At 47.9% G+C, this 20698-nt stretch overlaps 1 protein-coding gene across 1 annotated transcript in view; it reads right to left on the bottom strand.

The window, feature by feature from the left end:
* LOC147627886 (Tetratricopeptide repeat (TPR)-like superfamily protein) overlaps positions 1–20052 on the bottom strand; it is a 29633-nt gene extending 9581 nt beyond the window's left edge. Inside the window, exons 1-4 of the mRNA XM_086814860.1 lie at positions 18342–20052; positions 17974–18158; positions 17718–17888; positions 17432–17632 (exon numbers count right to left, since the gene is read on the bottom strand). Of these exons, the coding sequence (XP_086670986.1) occupies positions 17432–17632; positions 17718–17888; positions 17974–18158; positions 18342–19881 (2097 nt within the window). The 5' untranslated portion in view covers positions 19882–20052. The remainder of the gene's footprint in view (positions 1–17431; positions 17633–17717; positions 17889–17973; positions 18159–18341) is intronic.
* Positions 20053–20698: the final 646 nt, after the last annotated feature.

Raw genomic sequence — 20698 nt, 5'->3', positions numbered from 1 at the left:
ACTTGAAACCTACAAAACAAAGCCATAAAACGTGAAGGGGATGCAGGCCTGACTCACCACCCAACCATGACAGCCGTGGGCAAAACCCACAAGACTTGGCTGTCCCCACCAAGCCACAAGCTGAGCTAACTAGCAAGACGCACCGACCAATCTCTACTCCATGACATTCCATACCGCCACGGAGCTACCCTCGCGGACCTCGAGACTACTGCCAGCCTCGACTGCATGAAGCAGGTGCACATCTACACTAGATCCAGGCTCCTGACTGCAGAGCTCTCGCGAAGACTCGCGAGAATCTGACCAACTGATTGACCTTGGCCACCCTTTTATAGGCTGTTGGCCGGTCACCAGGCATCCACACTTGGGTGCCCACCCATCAAGGCGTCCCCACTTGGGCGCCCGCCCATCAGTCCATTCCTAGCCCAACTCGCCAATCAACGTGCCTAGCTCCAAGCTACCCCAAGCCTTGAAGCTAGTCTTGTGTGTGTGCGCTGCACACGATAGATACACTCTGTAAAAAAACGGGGGGCTTAAAAAGCGCCGCACTCAGGCTGCCCGCCACCTGTGAACAGTAGCAACGAAAAAAATCGCCGCACCTAGGCTGCCTGTCACCTATGAACAACAGCAACAAAGATGTTTTCTCTCTATTCTCTCCCCCTGATGCACGGCCGACAAAGCTTGGCTTTCTTCTCACCTTGCTCAACTCTCTTCATGCTGTCCAAGTCGACCCTTCAAGATCACAACCCAACTCGGGTGCCAACGATGCAAACAAGAAACCATACACTCAAAACTGAAAAAAAACCAGCAGTGAACATTCAAAACAGCAGTGTGACCGAACTCATACCTCTTCTTACCCTCTTTCTTTTCCTACCTACCAACTTGCTCGCTCTTCAAGGCTCGCTCTGATTCCACTGTCAAATCCCCAATGCCCTCCTCGTAGAGCAATCCTGAAACAAGACTCGAAACCTGCAAAACAAATCCATGAAACATGAAGGGGGTGCAGGCTTGACTCACCACCCAACCATGAGAGCTGAAAACCCACAAGACTTGATTGTCCCCACCAAGCCACGAGCTGAGCTAACTAGCAAGATGCACTGACCAATCTCTACTCCATTATGTCCCATACCGCCACGGAGCTACCCTCGTGGGCCCCGAGACTGCTGCCAGCCTCAGCTGCATGAAGCATGTGCATGTCTGCACTAGATCCAAGCTCCTGACCACAAAGCTCTCGCAAAGACTCGCGAGACTGTGACCAACTGAACGACCTTGGCCACCCTTTTATAGGCTCTTGGCCAGTCACACCGGGCGTCCACACTTGGGTGCCTGCCCATCAAGGCATCGCCACTTGGGCGCCTGCCCATCAGTCCGTCCCTAGCACCGCTCGCCAATCAGTCTGCCTAGCTCCAAGCTACCCCAAGCCTCAAAGCTAGTCTTGTGTGCGTGCTGCACACGGTAGATACATTCTATGCACATGACACCAGGATCCCAATCAAGATATTTGATAGGACATGCACCATACAAGCACAAGCACCAAGACCCATGGGTCACAATATTAGGCAGAGGGTCAACATGCCACTACTTTCCTGAAGTGGCTCACTACTCTCACTAGATGAAGGGCATTGACTCTTTGGGAGTCAATAGTCCAAAAGCCAATTGACTTATGCCAATTAATGAGAACCCCTACAGCCAAGCAAAACTTCTCCAAAGCAATCCGAAAGGAACATAAACATATGTGTGAGGCCTTCAGGCACATAGCAATATCATCAACAAGCTCAAAGTCCAAAAGCTCATTTGTACGGAATACCATTCGATACGATACTATACAATACCGTACGGTGTCGTACGGCCCTGTTTCCAACCATTTCTCACCATTGCTGCCTACACACAATTTTGAGATGTAGCCCATTTTGCATGTTTTGTGTGCATGCTGCACACAAAACATGTTTTTTTGCCCATTTTGCATGTTTTGGGCCTTGTCATATATGATATGCCATATGCTATAGCCTCTACCTATATGAGGCTCAAGCCTTCAAGCTCCTTCTTCATGCCGTCAAGCCTTCAAGCCCTCAAGCCTTCGAGCTCTAGAGTCTAACTCTAAGCTCTCAAGCTTCAAACCTCCAAGCTCTCTACCCTCTCTCTCTCTCTCTCTCTCTCTCCAAGGGACAAAGGTATGGATAGCTGATGAACTCACCCCGCTACAACTCAAGAACAGATCGGCAGAGCTAAATAAAGTTAAAGAAGCAAGAAAGAATGGCAAATGGGCAATATACAGAGGAGGACAAGCAATCATTAAAGAATTCCGTACCCCACCCCCCTCAAGAACAAATCCATCCATGGATGAAATATAGCTATTTTTATTTTGAACCTCAATTTCGAACTAGATGCAATAGAACCCATTGTAATTTAAACTCTTAACAGTCTTAAGAGTTCATTTTGAGTTATTTTTTTTCAGTTTTATGCCTCTTTGGCATCGATAACCAGAGTGGAATGTAAATGGATGTACCTGATCTGTCCCATAGGTCGGATTCGGCCTTCCGTGGACGTTAATATAACTCACTCTCTCTCTCTCTCGCTCTCTCTCTCTCATGATGGATTTATAGAGAGGCCTAGATACATGGAGGGCTTTTTACCACACGGCTCCCGAGTGGCTATTGGTCAGCTCAGAGTTTCATCACACCGATTGGAGATTGAGACTGGCAGAGCAGCACGGATCCCCCGAGAGGAGAGGGTATGCAGATTGTGCAGAGAGGAGGTGGAGAGTGAGGAGCATTATGTATGCAGATGCAGAGCATATACAGCCATCAGAGAGAGATATCCCATTTTATTCAGAGAGCCACATTCCCTACGCCAGATCTTTGAGGTAGCAGACCAGCGCATACTGGGAAGATACATTCTAGACATACAGCGCCACAGAGAGACATTATTACAGGCTCAGACAGCTCCAGAGGGGGGGCGACAGACACAGATTACTACATTTTTTCAGAGATCCATACCCCTCCCAGCCCCTACACGGCAGAGATCCATACCCCTCCCAGCCCCTACACGGCAGGGAATTACTCTCCAGAGAGCAGAGACACTTAAAGCCCGCAGGAGACAGAGGACACCTGGCTTTCGGACACCACGCCTATACCAGAGAGAAATGACAGAGATCAGAGCTCAGTTTCACAGAGAGGGTGCGGAGCGACTGGCTCGCTTTAGAGCACACCCAGGCATGTTCTTCAGGGAGCTGTGGACACCCCCTTCGCTGATGTATACCATTTTATACCCCCAGTATGGTACAGGATGGAGCTAGCTAGGTTGCATATCATGATTGTATACTCCATGCATATAGCTTTGCATTCTCCTAGTAGTAGAGCTCCATCCCCTGCACACCCAGATTCAGCTTTTTTATTCAGTACTTTTTCATTTTGTTGGGATGACAGAGGGTACCCCATACAGGTACTCCGATTTGTCTCATAGGCCGAGTTCGGTCTTTTGGAAGACGTTAATAAAATCTTTCTTTCTTTCTTTCTCTCTCTCTCTCAAGCCCTCCATCTATGATCTCTCTCAAGCTCTCAAGCATTTTTGTTTCCATAAAGGTAAGAACGTAATATTATGCACAGGTAATGTACACATGCCTCATGGCCAACAGCTCAGCTAGAACACAAACTCACTCAAAAAAAAAAACCCTCTATCAACTATGCACTCAATGGAACTATGCAGACGATCCGAATCCCGAGCAGTGACGATGATGCCGGGAAAAAAAAACTCTATCAACTATGCACGCAATGGATCTGTGCGGACGATCCGAATCCAAGAAGTGGCCAAGTCTGGACCTATCACATGCGCGGAAGCCATGGCCGAAAGCCGCCACAACAACAAGCCCCGAATTCGTCCAAACTGGCCCTGTATATCCGACTGGCCATCAAAGATGAATGCATTTCAGGTGAGCCATATGTGCCACGAGCCAATCCACCTAAAGAAATGAAACAAATCCACAAGTGTGTGTGCAATGAACCTCCAAGCTCAGGAAACAAAATCCCAAACACGTTTAGCAACCCAGCAATGCATAAATAAATGGTGGCTATTCTCTGGGCAAGTGGTGAAAGGCATGCTGCAAGTTTCCTCTTGGACAATTGATCCCCTATAGGCAAACCTCCCACCAACACCCACCAAACAAAGACATCTTGGAACACCAAACACCCATCAATGTATGTTTCCACCACAAGCGTCTTCGAGCTACCCGCCAGACTTTGTTGGCTTTTTCAGTAACCCACCTCTTATCCTCAACCAACAAATGGTAGACTTGGTTAGCAGACACTAGCATAAGATCCCCATGCTTTTTAAGCATCCTAGGCGAGGAGTAGTGGACTCCCTAGGCAGAGGGCTGATGGTGCTCACCAAATAACCAAAAGCGGCGATGATGAAAAGTGAGGGAAAGGGCAACATATATATATATATATATATATATATACCTAGATGAATCCAGGAACATGCCCAAATTCACCTTTTACGAACGTGCATGTTATATAACCCACAAGACTATATTGTCAGAATATGCAGCGGAAATGATAACCAAACTTGGGTTGACAAGAGCAAGTAGAATGCAGAAAATAGACAGCACAAGAAACACAGAGAGATAGGTGTGTAAACTCTTCTCTATACACAAGATCCTGCAAATAACTGAATGAGAAAGTGGGGGGGGGACATGGGGCCTATTTATATGCCCCATGCAAGCAGTCGGCCTGCTCTAGAGGCTCTCCACGACTGCATAAAGCAATCGGCCAGCAATAAATGCCTCCACGACTGCATGAAGCAGTCGGCCAGCAGAGAAAACTCCACGACTGCTGTTTAGGCAGTCGGCCAGCCACACGACTGCTGAATGGGCAGTCGGCCAGCCACCAAAGACTTCTACCAACATCTGGCATCCATCCACACCACGGAAAAATGGGAAAAATAGGGAAAAAATACGGGGAGTGAGGAAAGATGATAAAACACCTATACAGGGCGAGCACACCCACAACAGAGGCCCTGGTGTATAAATATAGACAGGAGATGACTTCTAACACCCCCTCTCAACTCCTGGCTGTGAAATCAACCCAAGGGAGCTGGAGTGCCGCCTGAGCGTAGAGACTTCGTGAAGAGGTCCCCCGCATTGTCCTCCGTCGAACAATAAAGTAGCAAGATGTCACCAGCCAAGATCTTCTCACATACAAAGTGATACCGTATCTCTATGTGCTTGGTCCGGGCATGGAAGACCGGGTTCCGAGCAATAGCTATACAACTCTGGTTATCGCACTGGATGACTGTGGGCTCCTTCTGTGGAAACCCAATCTCGCCTAGCAGCCTCCGCAGCCACACAACCTCACAAGCAACACCACAAGCAGCCCCGTACTCTACCTCTGTCGAAGAAAGGGCAATAGTTGGCTGCCTCTTGCTACTCCAAGAAACTGCTCCTGAGCCGAGGGTAAAATTGTATCCTGAAGTAGATCTCCTCGTGTCTGGATCTCCTCCCCAATCTAAGTCACTCCAACCTTGGAGCCTGACTCCATCCCCTCCTGTGTAAAAGAGTCCTAGATCCTTCGTACTCTGCAGATACCGCAAGACCCGCAATCCTGCGTCCCAATGAGACTTCAATGGCGTCTGCATAAAAGAGCTCAACAGCCCCACGGAGAAGCTCAAGTCCAATCTGGTGTTCAACAACCAGATCAATGAACCAACCAACTTCCGGTACTGCGAGGCATCAAAACTGGCTCACAAGGATCAGTAACGGTTAACTTTGTGTTCGGGTCCATCGGCAAAGTAATAGGCTTGCAGTTCTCCATCCCAAAGGCCTCAAGCAACTCATGAACATACCACTGCTGAGAGACGGAAAACCCCCTCTCGGTCTGCCAGATCTCCAATCCCAAAAAGAAGTGGAGTAAGCCTAAGTCGGTCATCTCAAACTCCTTTGACAAGGCAACCTTCGTCACTCTAATGTGCTCCGCCAGTGAGAATGAGATCATCCACATAAAGGATGATAATCTTGACCATGCCGCGTTCCCGAAAGAGATACAGGTTCGGATCTGCAACCGATCTCTGAAAACCAATCCGAACAAAGAAGGAATCAATCTTCTGATTCCAAGCCCTGGGAGCCTGCTTAAGACCATACAAGGCCTTACGTAACCTGTAAACCATCCCTTCAGAGCCTGGAACAATAAAGCCTGGAGGCTGCTCAACATACACCTCTTCCTGCAGGTCACCATTAAGGAATGCAGATTTTACATCCATTTGATACACGGGCCACCTTTGAGAAGTAGCAAGGGCAAGAACAGTCCGAATCGTGGACATCCGTGCTGTCGGTGCAAAGGTATCCTCGTAGTCCATGCCTGGCCGCTAAGCATAACCTTTAGCCACAAGTCTGGCTTTGTGTTTGTCCACCGATCCATCAGACGCATATTTGGTCTTAAAGACCCATTTGACACCAATGATTGACCGCTTCGACAGCCTCGGTACCAACTCCCAAGTGTTGTTCTTCTCGATGGCATCAAGTTCCACCTGCATGGCTTTCCTCCAAGTATCCTCTGAAAGGGCTTCCTTTACGGAAGTGGGCTCTTTGTCCCGCATAATACGAGACATCAAAGCATAGTTCACCTAAAGAAGCTCCGCTGTATTGCTTTTATCTCGGACTCTATGTGATCTTCGAGGGCCGTCCTCTATGATCCACTCGGAGGGTAGCTCCGTGACACCTGACTCCCGAAGGGTGTCTAACAACCACCTAGGTACTCGAATAGATCGTGGAGCCTCCTGTGGTCACGGGGGCTCTACTCCAGCTGCGGGCTCAACCTCCTGTACTGACTGAGGTTGATCAACTGGAATGATGGTCTAGGAATCATCATCAGACTCCTCTGGATCTCCAAGAAGTGGCGGCTCCTCGACAGTCGATACTGGAACATGCTCGTCAAAGACCACATCCTGGCCGACAACAATCTCGTTCCTGTATGGATCATACAATCTGTATCCCTTGACGAGGAAGATCACGATGCTCCAGCATGGTCCTCGCCATCTCCACCACAGTCCTGCTTTTACGTTCGACAACTCCATTCTCCGAAGGCGATCCTGTATTGGCCAGTTCCCTTTTGATGCCATGATCTGCACAAAATCTAAGAAATACAACCGAGGAGAATTCACCTCCTTTATCAGCCCTGAGAGTCTTGATCTGAAATCCAAACTCTTTCACCACCATCACGTGCCAATCCTTGAACCGAGCAAAAGCTTGGTCCTTCTGGAAAAGAAAGTAGACCCACGTGAATCTGGTACAATCATCAACAAGTAGCATAAAGTACAGAGATCCTCCCAAAGATGGTGTCTGCTGAGGTCCACACAAGTCAGTGTGAATCAACTCCAATGGTTTCGAAGCCCGCCTGGAAGCCTGCTTCGGAAAAGATTCCCTGTGCTGCTTACCACGTATGCAAGAACTGCAACGCCCTTGCCTACTACCAACATCTGGCAAGCCAACCACCATCTGGTCTCGGAAAGCTCGCCTCAATGCATCCACATTTAAGTGGCCAAAATGAAAGTGCCACAAATCTCCGACCTGAGAACCTGTCAACGAGGAGAGAGTAGAGAGCTTGTAGATACCATTCTCCACACCGCCTTCCCAAACAACCTGGCCAGTCTCACGGTCCCGTAGAGCAACAGAATGCTCCTCAAATTCCACCCGAAAGCCAGTCTTGCATACTTCATGCACTGACAGAAGATGAAAACCCAGAGCAGGGACATAAAGAACACGGGAAGCATGCTTGCCCCCCTTGCCGTCGGGAATAATCTCCATCCGACCCTCACTGTGCATCGGAATAGTGGAGTTCTCGCCAATAAAAATGCAACCTGACTGCCGTTTCAGATCCAGAAAGAAGTCACGGGATGGAGTCATCTGCCCGGAGTGTCACGATTGTGACTTAGTTCATTATACACAGTCTCCTTACGGTTACAGATACTGAAGTGACATGATTACAGAGGACCCCTACAGATGGTCACGACTATTCGCTCTAGAGACATGCCTCTTCATCAAGAGCCACACTCCTTCGACGACTGGTCACACCCCTTTGCTCTAGGGTTGCAACTCTTCACCCAATGGTTGCAGCTATTCGTCCAAACGATGTGTCCCTTCGCCTAGAGTCATGACTATTGGTCATGGGATGTGTCTTTTCATTCGTGTCTCTTGAACTCCTATATAAGGAGCCTGTTGTATCACAATTTCAATCAATCAATCAATCAAACATCTGTGTTCAAGTCTACTTTCAGTTTCAGTCTTAATACACAGATAGTGGATGAAATACTAAGTAATAATAGTAATCCTCACAGTGGTATCAGAGCAAATTTTTTTCCTACCCGTGGGTTGTGAAGCCCTCACCCTCTCCGCGGCACTCCCTCGTCCACCCCTCTTCTCGGTGTTGTATGGAGGCGGAGGAAAGATCTTCTCACCCGTAGCAAATGCCTAAAGATTAAGCCTCGCTGAAATTTTTTCCCCGTCCCAATCCGATGGAGTTCTTGCAGCCGTCCCCCTCTGCCCGCGCCCTCGGCGGTCCCGTGAACGCGCCTCGCGCACCCGGAGTCACCGCCCTCGCGCCTCGTGCCTAGACGGGTCCTTGCTGCCCTTCGGCCTACGTGCCTGTCTAGCCCCCTCCATGATCCTTTTACCCTCTCGGAGCCTCTCCAAGTGATGCACCCCTTTGAAAGGACACATCTTTTAAAACATGTCCTTTCACATTAAAACGGCATGTTTTATAAAAGAAAAAAAAAAGTGACCCTGGACTTTTTTTAAAAAACCTGACCATTGGGGCCCTCTCCTCTTCAAAAAAAAATTTTAAAAAAAATATTTTTTTCAGCCCCCCTCTTTGACGCGCGAGCATATCAGCCTCCTTCCGCGCGCACGAAATCAGCCCCCTTCCCCCCGTTTGGGTGCGCCTCATCAAGGACCAAGCCCCCCCCCCCCCCTCTCTTCGCCTCTGCCAACGTGAGCCCTTGCTTGCTGGAAGCAGCTGCCGGTCGTGAGCCTCGTTGATACATGCAGGCTGCCGACCAAACGCCTCATCGCCGATTCGTGGTTGCCGCCACCTTTTCGCTTTGCTGACGGCGCCCCTACGACCCCTTGCTGGCTGTCACCTTTACACCTATAAACTAAGGCTTATACTTAAGCCTTTATACACGTGGCTTCCACCAGCCACGTGAGCAGCCGGCAGCCAGCACCCAACGGCCACCCGCCAGCGAAGGGCAAGGAAACCAGCCGTCGACCAGCGCACATTAAAAAAAAAAACAAAGGAGTACCCCACGGCCAGCGATCAGCACAATCTTTAAAAAAAAAAAAACCAACGGGCGTACGCTAATGTGAACCGGCACCCCCAACCCCCCGAATGCAGCCCTCTTCATGTATGCCCCTCTTGTCTTGGCAATGACTTTCTTGGCATGTAAGGCTTCCACCAAACCCTGCAGTGCAGAATTTTGTTGCTGTCCAGAAATTACAACAAGCATAAAGTGTTGAAAGCGGCCTCAAATCCTCATTTTCTTCACCGATTTTCCTTCTCGGGCATGAAATGAAGGCATTTCAACTACTCTTGAAGCCTTCTCTGGCTACTTTTTCGTCACACTTGATCCATGGTGAGCCAAAGCCTCCTCAAGCTCCCGACAAGCAACTTCTCGGCGTACAACACCCACAACAGGTTTCTTGTCCTCAGCACAGTTCTGTGGAGACCACCAGACATGAAATAACTTCGTTCGAGCCTCTGCATGCTCATCGCAAACATTCTCAGCATTACAACAGTTATGAGAAAGATCCATCTTTGAATCACTATCAGCAAAAGCCAAAGCAGCAACATGAAGCTTCCGAAGGATCACATCTTGGAAAGAAATCAGCCATATCAAGATGGGCTTACTTAGTGGCACGTGTGTCCGACCCTAGTCGAGTACTCGGTCGTGAACGCCGCGACGTTGGACAAGTTTCCCCTCGCGAGCAATGCCCTACATTCAAGTCCTTGCAAGCTCTTGGTGGCAGTGTTGAAGACTTACTCATTCTCACGTTGTGCAAGAGGATCCTTGAGAGGTCTAAGAGGCGCAAACAACCTCAACCTCCCCCTTCTACATTGGAAGCCTTAATACCCACTGAGAAAGCTGAAGATTCAGAAGATTCTTGTACATGTGTGACAAATACAATGTCCACAACTCCTTTTCTTGCCGTGACCCAGGCAGAAGCAATAGCCTCGTCACCGCTCGTGCAAAATGGAGTCTTTGCCTTTGACCAGCTACCTGACGCCGTGGTGAATGATGCTGCTTCTTCAAAAATGAAGACTCCAGTCCTTACCTTCAGTGGTGCAAAGGATAAATCAGACGCAACCTCTTGCAGCATGACTTCAGTCGCTGCAAATGGATCTTTGGACATAACTTGTCCCGAGAACAACTTTCTGAGCAAAGAAAAGCATATGGAAGATATTTCTTCTCAACCTACGACAACACTTGAAGACATCCGTGTTCCAGACAAACCAATGGAATCCCTTTCAGACATCCAACAGGTGGTGGTCGCCTCTCAGTCGGAAAGCGTGGTGACACAATCAGATAATTTACCAATAGTTTCACTTGAAGCAGATAAAGATTCAATCTTTTCTTGGACAAAGCTCGAAGTTACCAATGATGTTAACAAAAGTTCTACTCAAGTTACAGATATGATTCTCATGCTTTTGGTAAAGATGAGACAAGTTGCAGATGCAGTTCATATTCAGTTTGGTATATGCAAGATTGTTATGGTCAACAATAATGCCATGACATGGGATCTAGCAGCTAGAGCTTTGGATGCAGAAGCAATTCAATCATTTCCCTTCTTCCAGAGTCACAACAACTACCCCTGGGTTTTATTTTAAATGGGAGGGAATGTCACGATTGTGACTTAGTTCATTATACACAGTCTCCTTATGGTTACAGATACTGAAGTGACATGATTACAGAGGACCCCTACACTCGGATGGTCACGACTATTCGCTCTAGAGACATGCCTCTTCATCAAGAGCCACACTCCTTCGACGACTGGTCACACCCCTTCGCTCTAGGGTTGCAACTCTTCACCCAATGGTTGCAGCTATTCGTCCAAAGGATGTGTCCCTTCGCCTAGAGTCATGACTATTGGTCATGGGATGTGTCTTTTCATTCGTGTCTCTTGAACTCCTATATAAGGAGCCTGTTGTATCACAATTTCAATCAATCAATCAATCAAACATCTGTGTTCAAGTCTACTTTCAGTTTCAGTCTTAATACACAGATAGTGGATGAAATACTAAGTAATAATAGTAATCCTCACACGGAGTCCACCATCTCTAAGTGCACAAATACCGGAGTCTTTGCAGCTGAGGCTGAGGAATCAGCACTCTTCCCTGTCCGCTTAGGACACTTCCTCCAATAGTGGCCTTTCTCGCCACAATCATTGCAGAATCTTTCGGCCTTCAGTTTCTCTTGTTCTGAGTCAGGCTTCTTCTCAGAAGACTTCTCCAGTGAAGCCTTCCCTTTTCCCTTGTTGTTATTCCGGCCTTTCGACCATTGGCCAGTTAAGGCCTCCGAACCGCCGCTGTGAGGAGGGTTCGTGAAACGTTCCTCTTGGTCCAAGACCATTGGCACAAGCTCCTCCCAAGTGTGCTGAGCTTGCCACTCGTAACCAACGAGGAGTAGAAAGCAGAATACTAAGCAGGCAAGTGGGACAGCAAAGTGATGGCCATGTCTTCAGATGATATCTCCTTCCCAGCTTGTAGGACTTCTTGCTGAAGAGCCTGCAACTTGTTAATATGTTCCCGCATCGTCAAGGACTTTGCAGGGTTCATAACCCGCATCTGCACTTCCAAGGAGATCCGTTTCATGGGTGATACCCTGTTATAAAGAGAAGCCAAGTGCTCCCATATGCCTTTCGCCAGCGTCATGTGCTTTACATGATTGATCACTTGTGGTGCAGTTGAGGAAAATAAATGATCGGACCCTGGCGTTGACACGATCCCACATGTGTGCCTGTGCCTCTCGGTCCTTCCTCATCGACAATAACTCCCCTTCCTCTGCTTCCGGCCATGGAACCCCGATGATGATGAAATCAACAAGGTCATATGATACAGCACATACTCCATCATGACCTTCCAAATGCCGTAATTGGACCCGTCCAACTGACGGTCCACTGGGAACGTGGGGAGAGTCAGAATCTTCACGTGCTTCTCAGCCATCTCTAGTAAATTTGCCATCGCGGGGAGTAAACTGAAAGGGTGGGTGGTTGGGAAAAAAAAATCTCTAAAACCTGCAAGTGGTTGTCCAGCACCTTAGCCCGCCTTTCTCTTGCACCTTCTCTTCCCAAACAGTCCAAAACAGTCCACCAATCAGCAACCTAACGATCCCCCTCTTGCTCAGAGAACTCCCAAGATCTATCACGAGCCTAGGGCTCTGATACCATGTCAAAATATGCAGCGGAAATGATAACCAAACTTGGGTTGACAAGAGCAAGTAGAATGTAGAAAATAGACAGAACAAGAAACACAAAGAGATAGGTGTGTAAACTCTTCTCTATACACAAGATCCCGCAAATAACTGAATGAGAAAATGGTGGGGGGCATGGGGCCTATTTATATGCCCCATGCAAGCAGTCGGCCTGCTCTAGAGGCTCTCCACGACTGCATAAAGCAGTCAGCCAGCAATAAATGCCTCCACGATTGCATGAAGCAGTCGGCCAGCAGAGAAAACTCCACGACTGCTGTTTAGGCAGTCGGCCAGCCAAACGACTACTAAATGGGCAGTCAGCCAGCCACCAGAGACTTCTGCCAACATCTGGCATCCATCCACACCACGAAAAAATGGAAAAAATAGGGAAAAAAATACATGGAGTGAGGAAAGATGATAAAACACCTATACAGGGCGGGCACACCCACAACAGAGGCCCTGGTGTATAAATATAGACAGGAGATGACTTCTAACATATATAGCTATCAACTCCATTATGCATAGTATGGACTAGATACTACGACATCCCCACTAACGTCATCAGTGCCCAATAGTGGGTGTAGAAATCTGTATCAAGATATACTCTCTCTCTCTCTCTCTCTCACTCTCTCTCTCTCTCTCTCTCTCTCACACACTCACACACACACACATAAGAGCATGTATTCACACAAAGCCCTTCGTACTGAGTTTCTGTCAAACCTCCGGAGATGCAGGGCAGACTCGGCCATAATGAAGCCTAGCACTAAGGGAAGTAGCAAATAGAAAGAATTGTTCAGCAAATAAGTAGTTGATAGGGCAACTGCACTGCTAAAGATAGAAAGAATTAGTATATACACTTGATATGAGCTGACCGACTACCTCCTAAACTCCTATACGATCTGAAAAATGGGAAAATAGGCATAAAAGCCATAGAAAGGGTAGGCAACCCACATCAGAGGCCCAATAAAAATAGGGAAAAATATATGGGAAAAAATAGGGGGTGCCTAAGCATGGAAAGGGCACCCGTACACACCAAAATATCCACCAACAGAAGATGATATTGTTAGAAGTCATCTCCTGTCTTTATGTAGACACCAAGGCCTTTGTTGTGGGTGTGCCCGCCCTTGTAGGTGTTTTCTCATTTTTCCTCACTCCCCGTATTTTTCCCCCATTTTTTCCCATTTTTCTGTGGCTTGGGTGGCAGCCATGTGGTGGCAGGAGGACACTTGTCTTGGCCAACAGTACCTTGAGTACCCGACTTCAGCTCTGGTACACAGGTCGTGGACACCCTGATGATGCTGGCCGACTGTGGTACACAGGTCGTGGACACCCTGATGATGCTGGCCGACTGTTCATTTCTGGCCGACTGGGTGTCTTTATGCTGGTCGTGGAGTATTTGGTCCTGTCAGCTGCTTACAGCAAGCCGACTGCTGTTTGGGAGCCATATAAAATGGCCCCACAGCCCCTTGCCACATTGTATCTTGTATTCGAGATCTTCTTTGTGTATATAGAGCACAGTTACACGCCTCTATCTCTCTCCTTCTCTTGTGCTGTTTTTCTGCACTGTTCTTGCTCAAGTGTTTCCAGATTTGGTCATCATCTCCGCTGCGTATTCTGACATGGTATCAGAGCCCTAGGCTCGTGATAGTTCTTGGGATTTGTGTGAGCAAGAAGGGGACTGTTGTGTTGCTGATTAGTGGACTGTACGAGACTGTTCAGGAAGAGGAGAAGCAAGAGAAGGCGGGCTGATTTGCTGGACAGCCACTTGCATGTATAAGTTCTTCTTTGTTCCCAACCACCCACCCTTTTTCAGAGTACATCCCCGCAATGGCAAATTTGTTAGAGATGGCCGAGAGGCATGTGAAGATCCTTACACTCCCCACGTTCCCGGTGGACCGTCGGTTGGACGGGAACAACTACGGCATATGGAAGGTTATGATGGAATCTGTTCTAGAGTCTTGCGACCTTGCTGATTTCATCGTTGTTGGGGTTCCACGGCCGGAAGTAGAGGAACGGGAGTTACCGTCAACCCGAGAGGACCGGGAGGCACAGGCACAATTGTGGGATTGTGTCAATGCCAGGGTCCGTTCATTTATCTTCCTCAAACAGCACACCGCAGGTAATCAATCATGTAAAGCATATGACGTTGGCCAGAGGTATATGGCAACATTTGGCTTCTCTTTACAACAGGGTATCACCCATGAAGAGGATTTCCTTGGAGGTACAGATGCGGGTTATGAGCCCTGCAAAGTCGTCGACGATGCGGGAGCATATTAACAAGCTACAGGCTCTTCAGCAGGAAGTTCTTCAGGCTCGGAAGGAGATATCATCGGAGGATATGGCCATAATGTTGCTGTCGCATTTGCCCTCTCAGTACTCAGCATTTTACTCGTCTTTGATTACCAGTGTGGCAGGATCAGCACCATCACGTGGGAGGAGCTTGCCCATGGTCTTGGACCAGGAGGAACGATTCACGAACCCCCCTCAAGGTGGAGGTTCGAAGGCCTTAACTGGCCAACGGTCGAAAGGCCGTAACACGGGCAAAGGGAAGGCTTCATCGGAGGAGTCTTCTGAGAAGAAGTCCGACGCTGACCGCGAGAAACTAAAGGCAGAGAAGACCTGTAATGATTGTGGCGAGAAAGGCCACTATTGGAGGCAGTGTCCCAAGCGGAAGACCGAGAAGGGTGAAGATTCCTCAGCAGCAATCATGAAGACTCCGGCTTTTGTGCACTTGGAGGTGATGGACACCGATGTTTCATTTTCTTCAGGCAAGGAGAAGGTTGGAGGACTCTCCACAACGGATACTCGAGAGTGGATTCTAGACAGTGGTGCTTCCAGGCACATGACTCCTTCCCATTCGGCTTTACAGGATCTCTGTAAGTATTCTAGTCACATTCTTACTGGGGATACATCCACTATCCCAGTTCACAGTGAGGGCAAGTTGGAGATAGTTCCCAATGGAAGAGTAGGGAAGCATTCCTCCCAAGTGTTGTATGTTCCCACACTTGGTTTTCATCTATTGTTGTCAGTGCATCAGGTTTGCAAGACTGGCGTACGCGTGGAGTTTGATGAGCATTTTGTTGCTCTCCGGGACAAGAGCAACAAGCCAAATAGTTTGGGAAGGCGAAGTGGAGAATGGAGTTTACAAACTTTCAGCACTCTCTTTCCCAGGTCCTCAATTTTGTGATGAGTGGCAGTCTGGTAATGGCCACTTAAGTGTGGATACGCTACAGGTGCAGGCTTTCCAGGACCAAATGGAGGATAGCTTGCCAGTTGATGGCAGCACTTGGCAGGAACTTTCCAGTACTGATGTCAGTGGTTCTTGTGTTCGTCAGTCAGAGGAAACTGAATAGGTAACTTATGCTCTGATGTCTCGTAGTATTCGGGACAAAGGAACTCCTATAGATAAGGATGTTCTTTCCACGGGGACCTCTCGGAAAGCCAGGCAGGTGGCAGTTGATTACTTGCAAAAGGAGGTGGATTCTCCAGGCTTTGTGGTTCCGAATTCAGAGGCGGTGGTTGACAGGTTTCAAAAGGCCTTGCGTGGTCTTCAACAAGTTTCCAGGATTTGGCTTTCCACCGTAGCAGGTGTTGATCCTTGTGAGCAGTGTGATGCCTTTTTGACTCAGAAGCAAAATGGTTCATTGATATGGTTGCATATGACTCTATCATGTACTCTTTTACACAGGAGGGGGATTGATGGATGGAGTCCGACTCCACGGATGGACTGACTCAGTTTGGGGAGGAGTTCTACTTCAGGCCCAGGAGCAGTTTTATGGTGCAGTAAGAGGCAGTCATCTTTTGCCTTGTCAATGACAGAGGCAGAGTACCGGGCTGCTTGTGGTGATGCTTGTGAGGTGGTGAGGTTGCAGAGGCTACTTGGCAGGATTGGGTTTCCACTGGTGGAATCCTTGGTCATCCAGAGGCACTTTGTTCGTGAAAAGATCGTTGCTGATGACATCTTGCTAGAGTTCTGTTCAACGGAGGACAGTACGGTGGACCTCTTCACGAAGTCGCTATCTCAGGATTTGCTCAGGCGGCACCCCAGCTCCCTGTGGTTGGTTTCACAGCCAGGAGCTCAGAGGGGGTGTTAGAAGCCATCTCCAGACACCAGGGCCTTTGTTGTGAGTGTGCCCGCCCTTGTAGGTGTTTTCTCATTTTTCCTCACTCCCCATATTTTTCCCCCATTTTTTTCCATTTTTCTATGGCTTGGGTGGCAGCCCTGTGGTGGTTGGAGGACACTTGTCTTGGCCGACTGTACCTTCAATACCCCACTTCAGTTCTGGTGCTGACCGACTGTGCTACAGGTCGTGGACACCCTAATGATGCTGGCCGACCGTTCATTTCTGGCCGATTGGGTGTCTTTATGTTGGTCGTGGAGTATTTGGTCCTATCGGCTGCCTACAGCAGGCCGACTGCTGTTTGGGGGCCATATAAAATGGCCCCACAGCCCCTTGCCACATTGTATCTTGTATTCGGGATCTTCTTTGTGTATATAGAGCAGAGTTACACGCCTCTATCTCTCTCCTTCTCTTGTGCTGTTTTTCTGCACTGTTCTTGCTCAAGTGTTTCCAGATTTGGTCATTATCTCCATTGCGTATTCAGACAGATATATGCTAACAAATTGAGCCCTCCGGGCCTCGAACCCATCAGCTGCAGATCCAAGACATACTCCGCCACCATGGAGAGGCCACTCTAGAGACGGGATGCCATCGCAGCTCTATGCTTGATCCACTATCATTGGATGAGCAGATCTGGGACACATTCCCTGAGTTCTTTCTTTCTTTCTCTCTCTAGTGCCTACAACACCTGTAAAACAGTTACAGGGTGTGCTGCACAGATGGGTACACATCTATACATTATCAGCTCGAATGCTTGCCTCCTCTCCTCTTTCCTCCAAATCCTTTGCCTAATTTGAATGAGTGACATATAACCTTCTATAGATCATACTAGAAACATAATAGGACAGGGTGGAACTAACCTCATAAATAAATCGAGTTTTGGGAACACCAAGAAATTCTGCTGCTCGAGCTATGTAAATTTCATAGATGGCCATCTTTTCACTATCTGGAACTGCCTTCGTTGCACGGTCATAGACAGTCATGGCTCGTCCAGCAAGCCCATAATCTTCCTCAAGCTTTGCATATTGCAGATACAGGGGTTTGACATCTTCTGCAGGTGCCTGTAAAATGATGAAGATAAGCCAGCTTAGAAGTCACAGTAAGTGTAAGAAACATGTGAAACAACAGCCATTGGTAAAAACCTACCTTTTCAACAGCTTGTTCAAACAAATCTCGAGCACGCTCAAGCTTCTTTCCCCCATATCGCTTCACAAATTTCGAAAGGTAAGTACTCCAAATATCCCGAACGTGTGGATATTTGAATATTTGAACTCCTTTCTCATAAACCTTGAAGGCATCTTCAAAGTATTTGTGGTCCTGCTCACAAATTGAATGTTCACTCATCAAAGTTGATATCTTACAGTGCACTACAATAATCATGACTTTGAAGTACCGTGCATACCTCAAGCAGCAAAGCAAAGTTTATTATCATTTGCGGTGTTGCTATCTTCAAATCAATTATCCTTTCATAAACAGCCCGCGTTGATTCTAGTGACCCCAAGCTTTCCTCCAAATCCACATAAAAAGACCAAACTTTGAGAGACCTGTAAAGCTTCATCTGAACAGGCTCATCCCCCTCCGCTTGCACTGCAATCTAAACATGTCAGTATATTCCATGCTACAGAGTCCATTATCAGCAACATTCAGCAGTCGCAGTCATAGCTTTCAGAATCCTTACAAGTAACATACCTGCATGATTTTGCATACACACACACACACACACACGATTGAACACACAAGCCTGCCAGCCTTTAAAAACAAATCACCTACCTCTCCTTTTCACTGCAACAGAAGGTTCTGTGGTGGCTCGTTGCAGCAATGCACGGGCTCCCTTGAAATTCTTGTGCCGCAGCTCTGTCTCAGCCCATTCGCACCAAACTGTTGCCAAATCATCAACTGACTTGTAATTCACTTGCACAGCTTTCTCAAAGATAACCCTTGCATTTACAAGGTCATTGTGCTTCTCATACAAGTGAGCAAAGGCTATCCACAAAGTATGTGGCTTCCCAACAGCCTTGAAGGGATCCACTGTCCTCACAGCCTCTGTATACGTCAAGATCTGCCGGGCAGGATTTTCAGCAAAGAGTTTTGCTCTTTTGTGCCATTCATGGACATTGTGGGGATTCTGCCTGAGAAGAACACTACTTACGAGCTCTGGCCTCCTTTCCATCAAATTTTCCAGTCTAGCCAGCCTCAAGTTGATGTCATTTGTGTCATTCAACCAGAAATGAGGAAGTTCTCGCAGATCAATGTCAGCTAGAGGCCCAGAACTCCCTTCTTTCTTTGACAAAACACTCTCATCAACCTCTTTCTTTATGTCTGCATTTGTACTAGTGCCTTTCTTGCTCTCTATTTCTGTTAATTCTCCCTCATCATCAGCAGCATCCAGAGTTTCCATCTTTGCTGACAGCATGCTCTCCTCAAACTGGCTGTAAGCATCAAAAATCATGCTGAAGTCTCTGACAGTTATCACAGTTGTCATTCCCTCTTCATATATGTCCCTGGCCTTTTCAAACAAGCCTCTACGAATGTAATAATCTGCGAGTGAAGTCCAGAGGCGGCCGACTTCGTCCGTGAACTTACGGATCCCTCCCCTTATAATGGCATCTACCTTGAGACCAGAAACCTCATTAGCATGTTTCGTGAGCAAGTTGCAGAGCTCAAGCCACAGCTGATGCCTTGTCTTCCCTTTGATGGACTGAAAGCCCTCATCATTAAGAACCTCTGCAAGCCGCTCTGATGCCTCCTGCCACCGCTCAGCTGACAACAGAAACTCGATGAACTCTTCTATGTGAGTAGGGTCAAACTTCAAATATCTCCTGTAAACCCTAAGGGAGGTTTCTATGGGGACACCCGCCTGGCTGACGAATTTGAGGTAGGGTTCCCATAGCCGGTCATGCTGTGTGACCGGCAAGGAGCGCATGGCACGATCGAAGGTGAAGCGGGTGCGAGTAATGAGCTTTTGGTCTGTAAGGATCTGGAGGTACATGGTCCAGATGCGGGGCATTTTGTGCATAGTAACCAGGGCTCTCTCAAAGGTATTGTTGAGGTCACCATACTGTTCGTGGTTAATAGGCAAATCTCTCACAGTTTCCATCCTCTCTCGCAGGTAGGCGTGCCACAGTTTGTAGCTTCCGGGCAACGCTTTCACGGCCCTTTCGTACAGAATTCTACGTTTTCGGAATGGGGCGTCCCTGCGCGCTGAAAGGTAGCGCCACCATAGCTTCAAAGTGAAGGGATTCCGCAGGATTTCTTCCTCGAAAATGAGGTCTTCTTCTGAAGGGTAGAGGTCCTGCGGGATGGAAACCATTTTCACAGAACAAGTTTACCTGTTCGTTTCTTCCCTTTGACGCCTGCAAAGCTGCTCGACTTTCCTTGCTCTGCGTACCCTATTTCCAAGCCTGCATACCCACCTTCCACATGTAGTGAGAGTCTGTTTTATGCGCCATGTTATTGAGGTTGTTAGACTGAAAAGTGCTTAGAGAGAGAGAGAGAGAGAGAACGGTTAGCATTTTATAGATTTAAAAAAATACATTGGGGATAATTTCTCCCCTATCTCGCTCTCTCTCTCTCCCCTCCTATTTGGTTGTAGGTAGACATTTCGCATACAAACGAGAGGAGGTTGACTTGGCCACATCTTTTTACTGTGCGTAGTCGCAATTGGCACAAGGATATGCCACCCTTCCTCGTTTAGAGAGAGAATGTTTTCATGCCGACTTTTAGAAACCTAGTACCAAATGATGGCTATTTGAAACCTTGGTCTGCTCGGCGAGATTATGTATGGCGTCTTTCTAGGCACCAAAAATGAGAGGAGAGAACTAGACGAGAGTGGAGAGTCTACACGTTATGATGCTCTTACGCAGGATCAGGAGAGTAAGCCATTGGTGCCAGATGTCATAGTATTGCTTCAGTTCATGTCAACTCCTCTCGTCTCATAGACGCCATGTACCATGCCGTTAGCATGTCTACACATCTCATAGAGAGTGCCTCCCACAATTGGAGTCTTTTAGACAACTAGCACAGGAGGATCATAACAGTGGATGGTATGCATGTCAGTGTATGCACTGCTCGTTTTAGGTTTTGGGACCATGAGTGGCTCTTCTTTCATGGAAACATAAATGGATAAG

This window comes from Cibotium barometz, chromosome 20 (genome assembly GCF_041138505.1).
Source record: "Cibotium barometz isolate CiBa-2024 chromosome 20, ASM4113850v1, whole genome shotgun sequence".
Classification (NCBI taxonomy): domain Eukaryota; kingdom Viridiplantae; phylum Streptophyta; class Polypodiopsida; order Cyatheales; family Cibotiaceae; genus Cibotium; species Cibotium barometz.
This window is presented reverse-complemented; position numbering and strand designations above follow the sequence as displayed.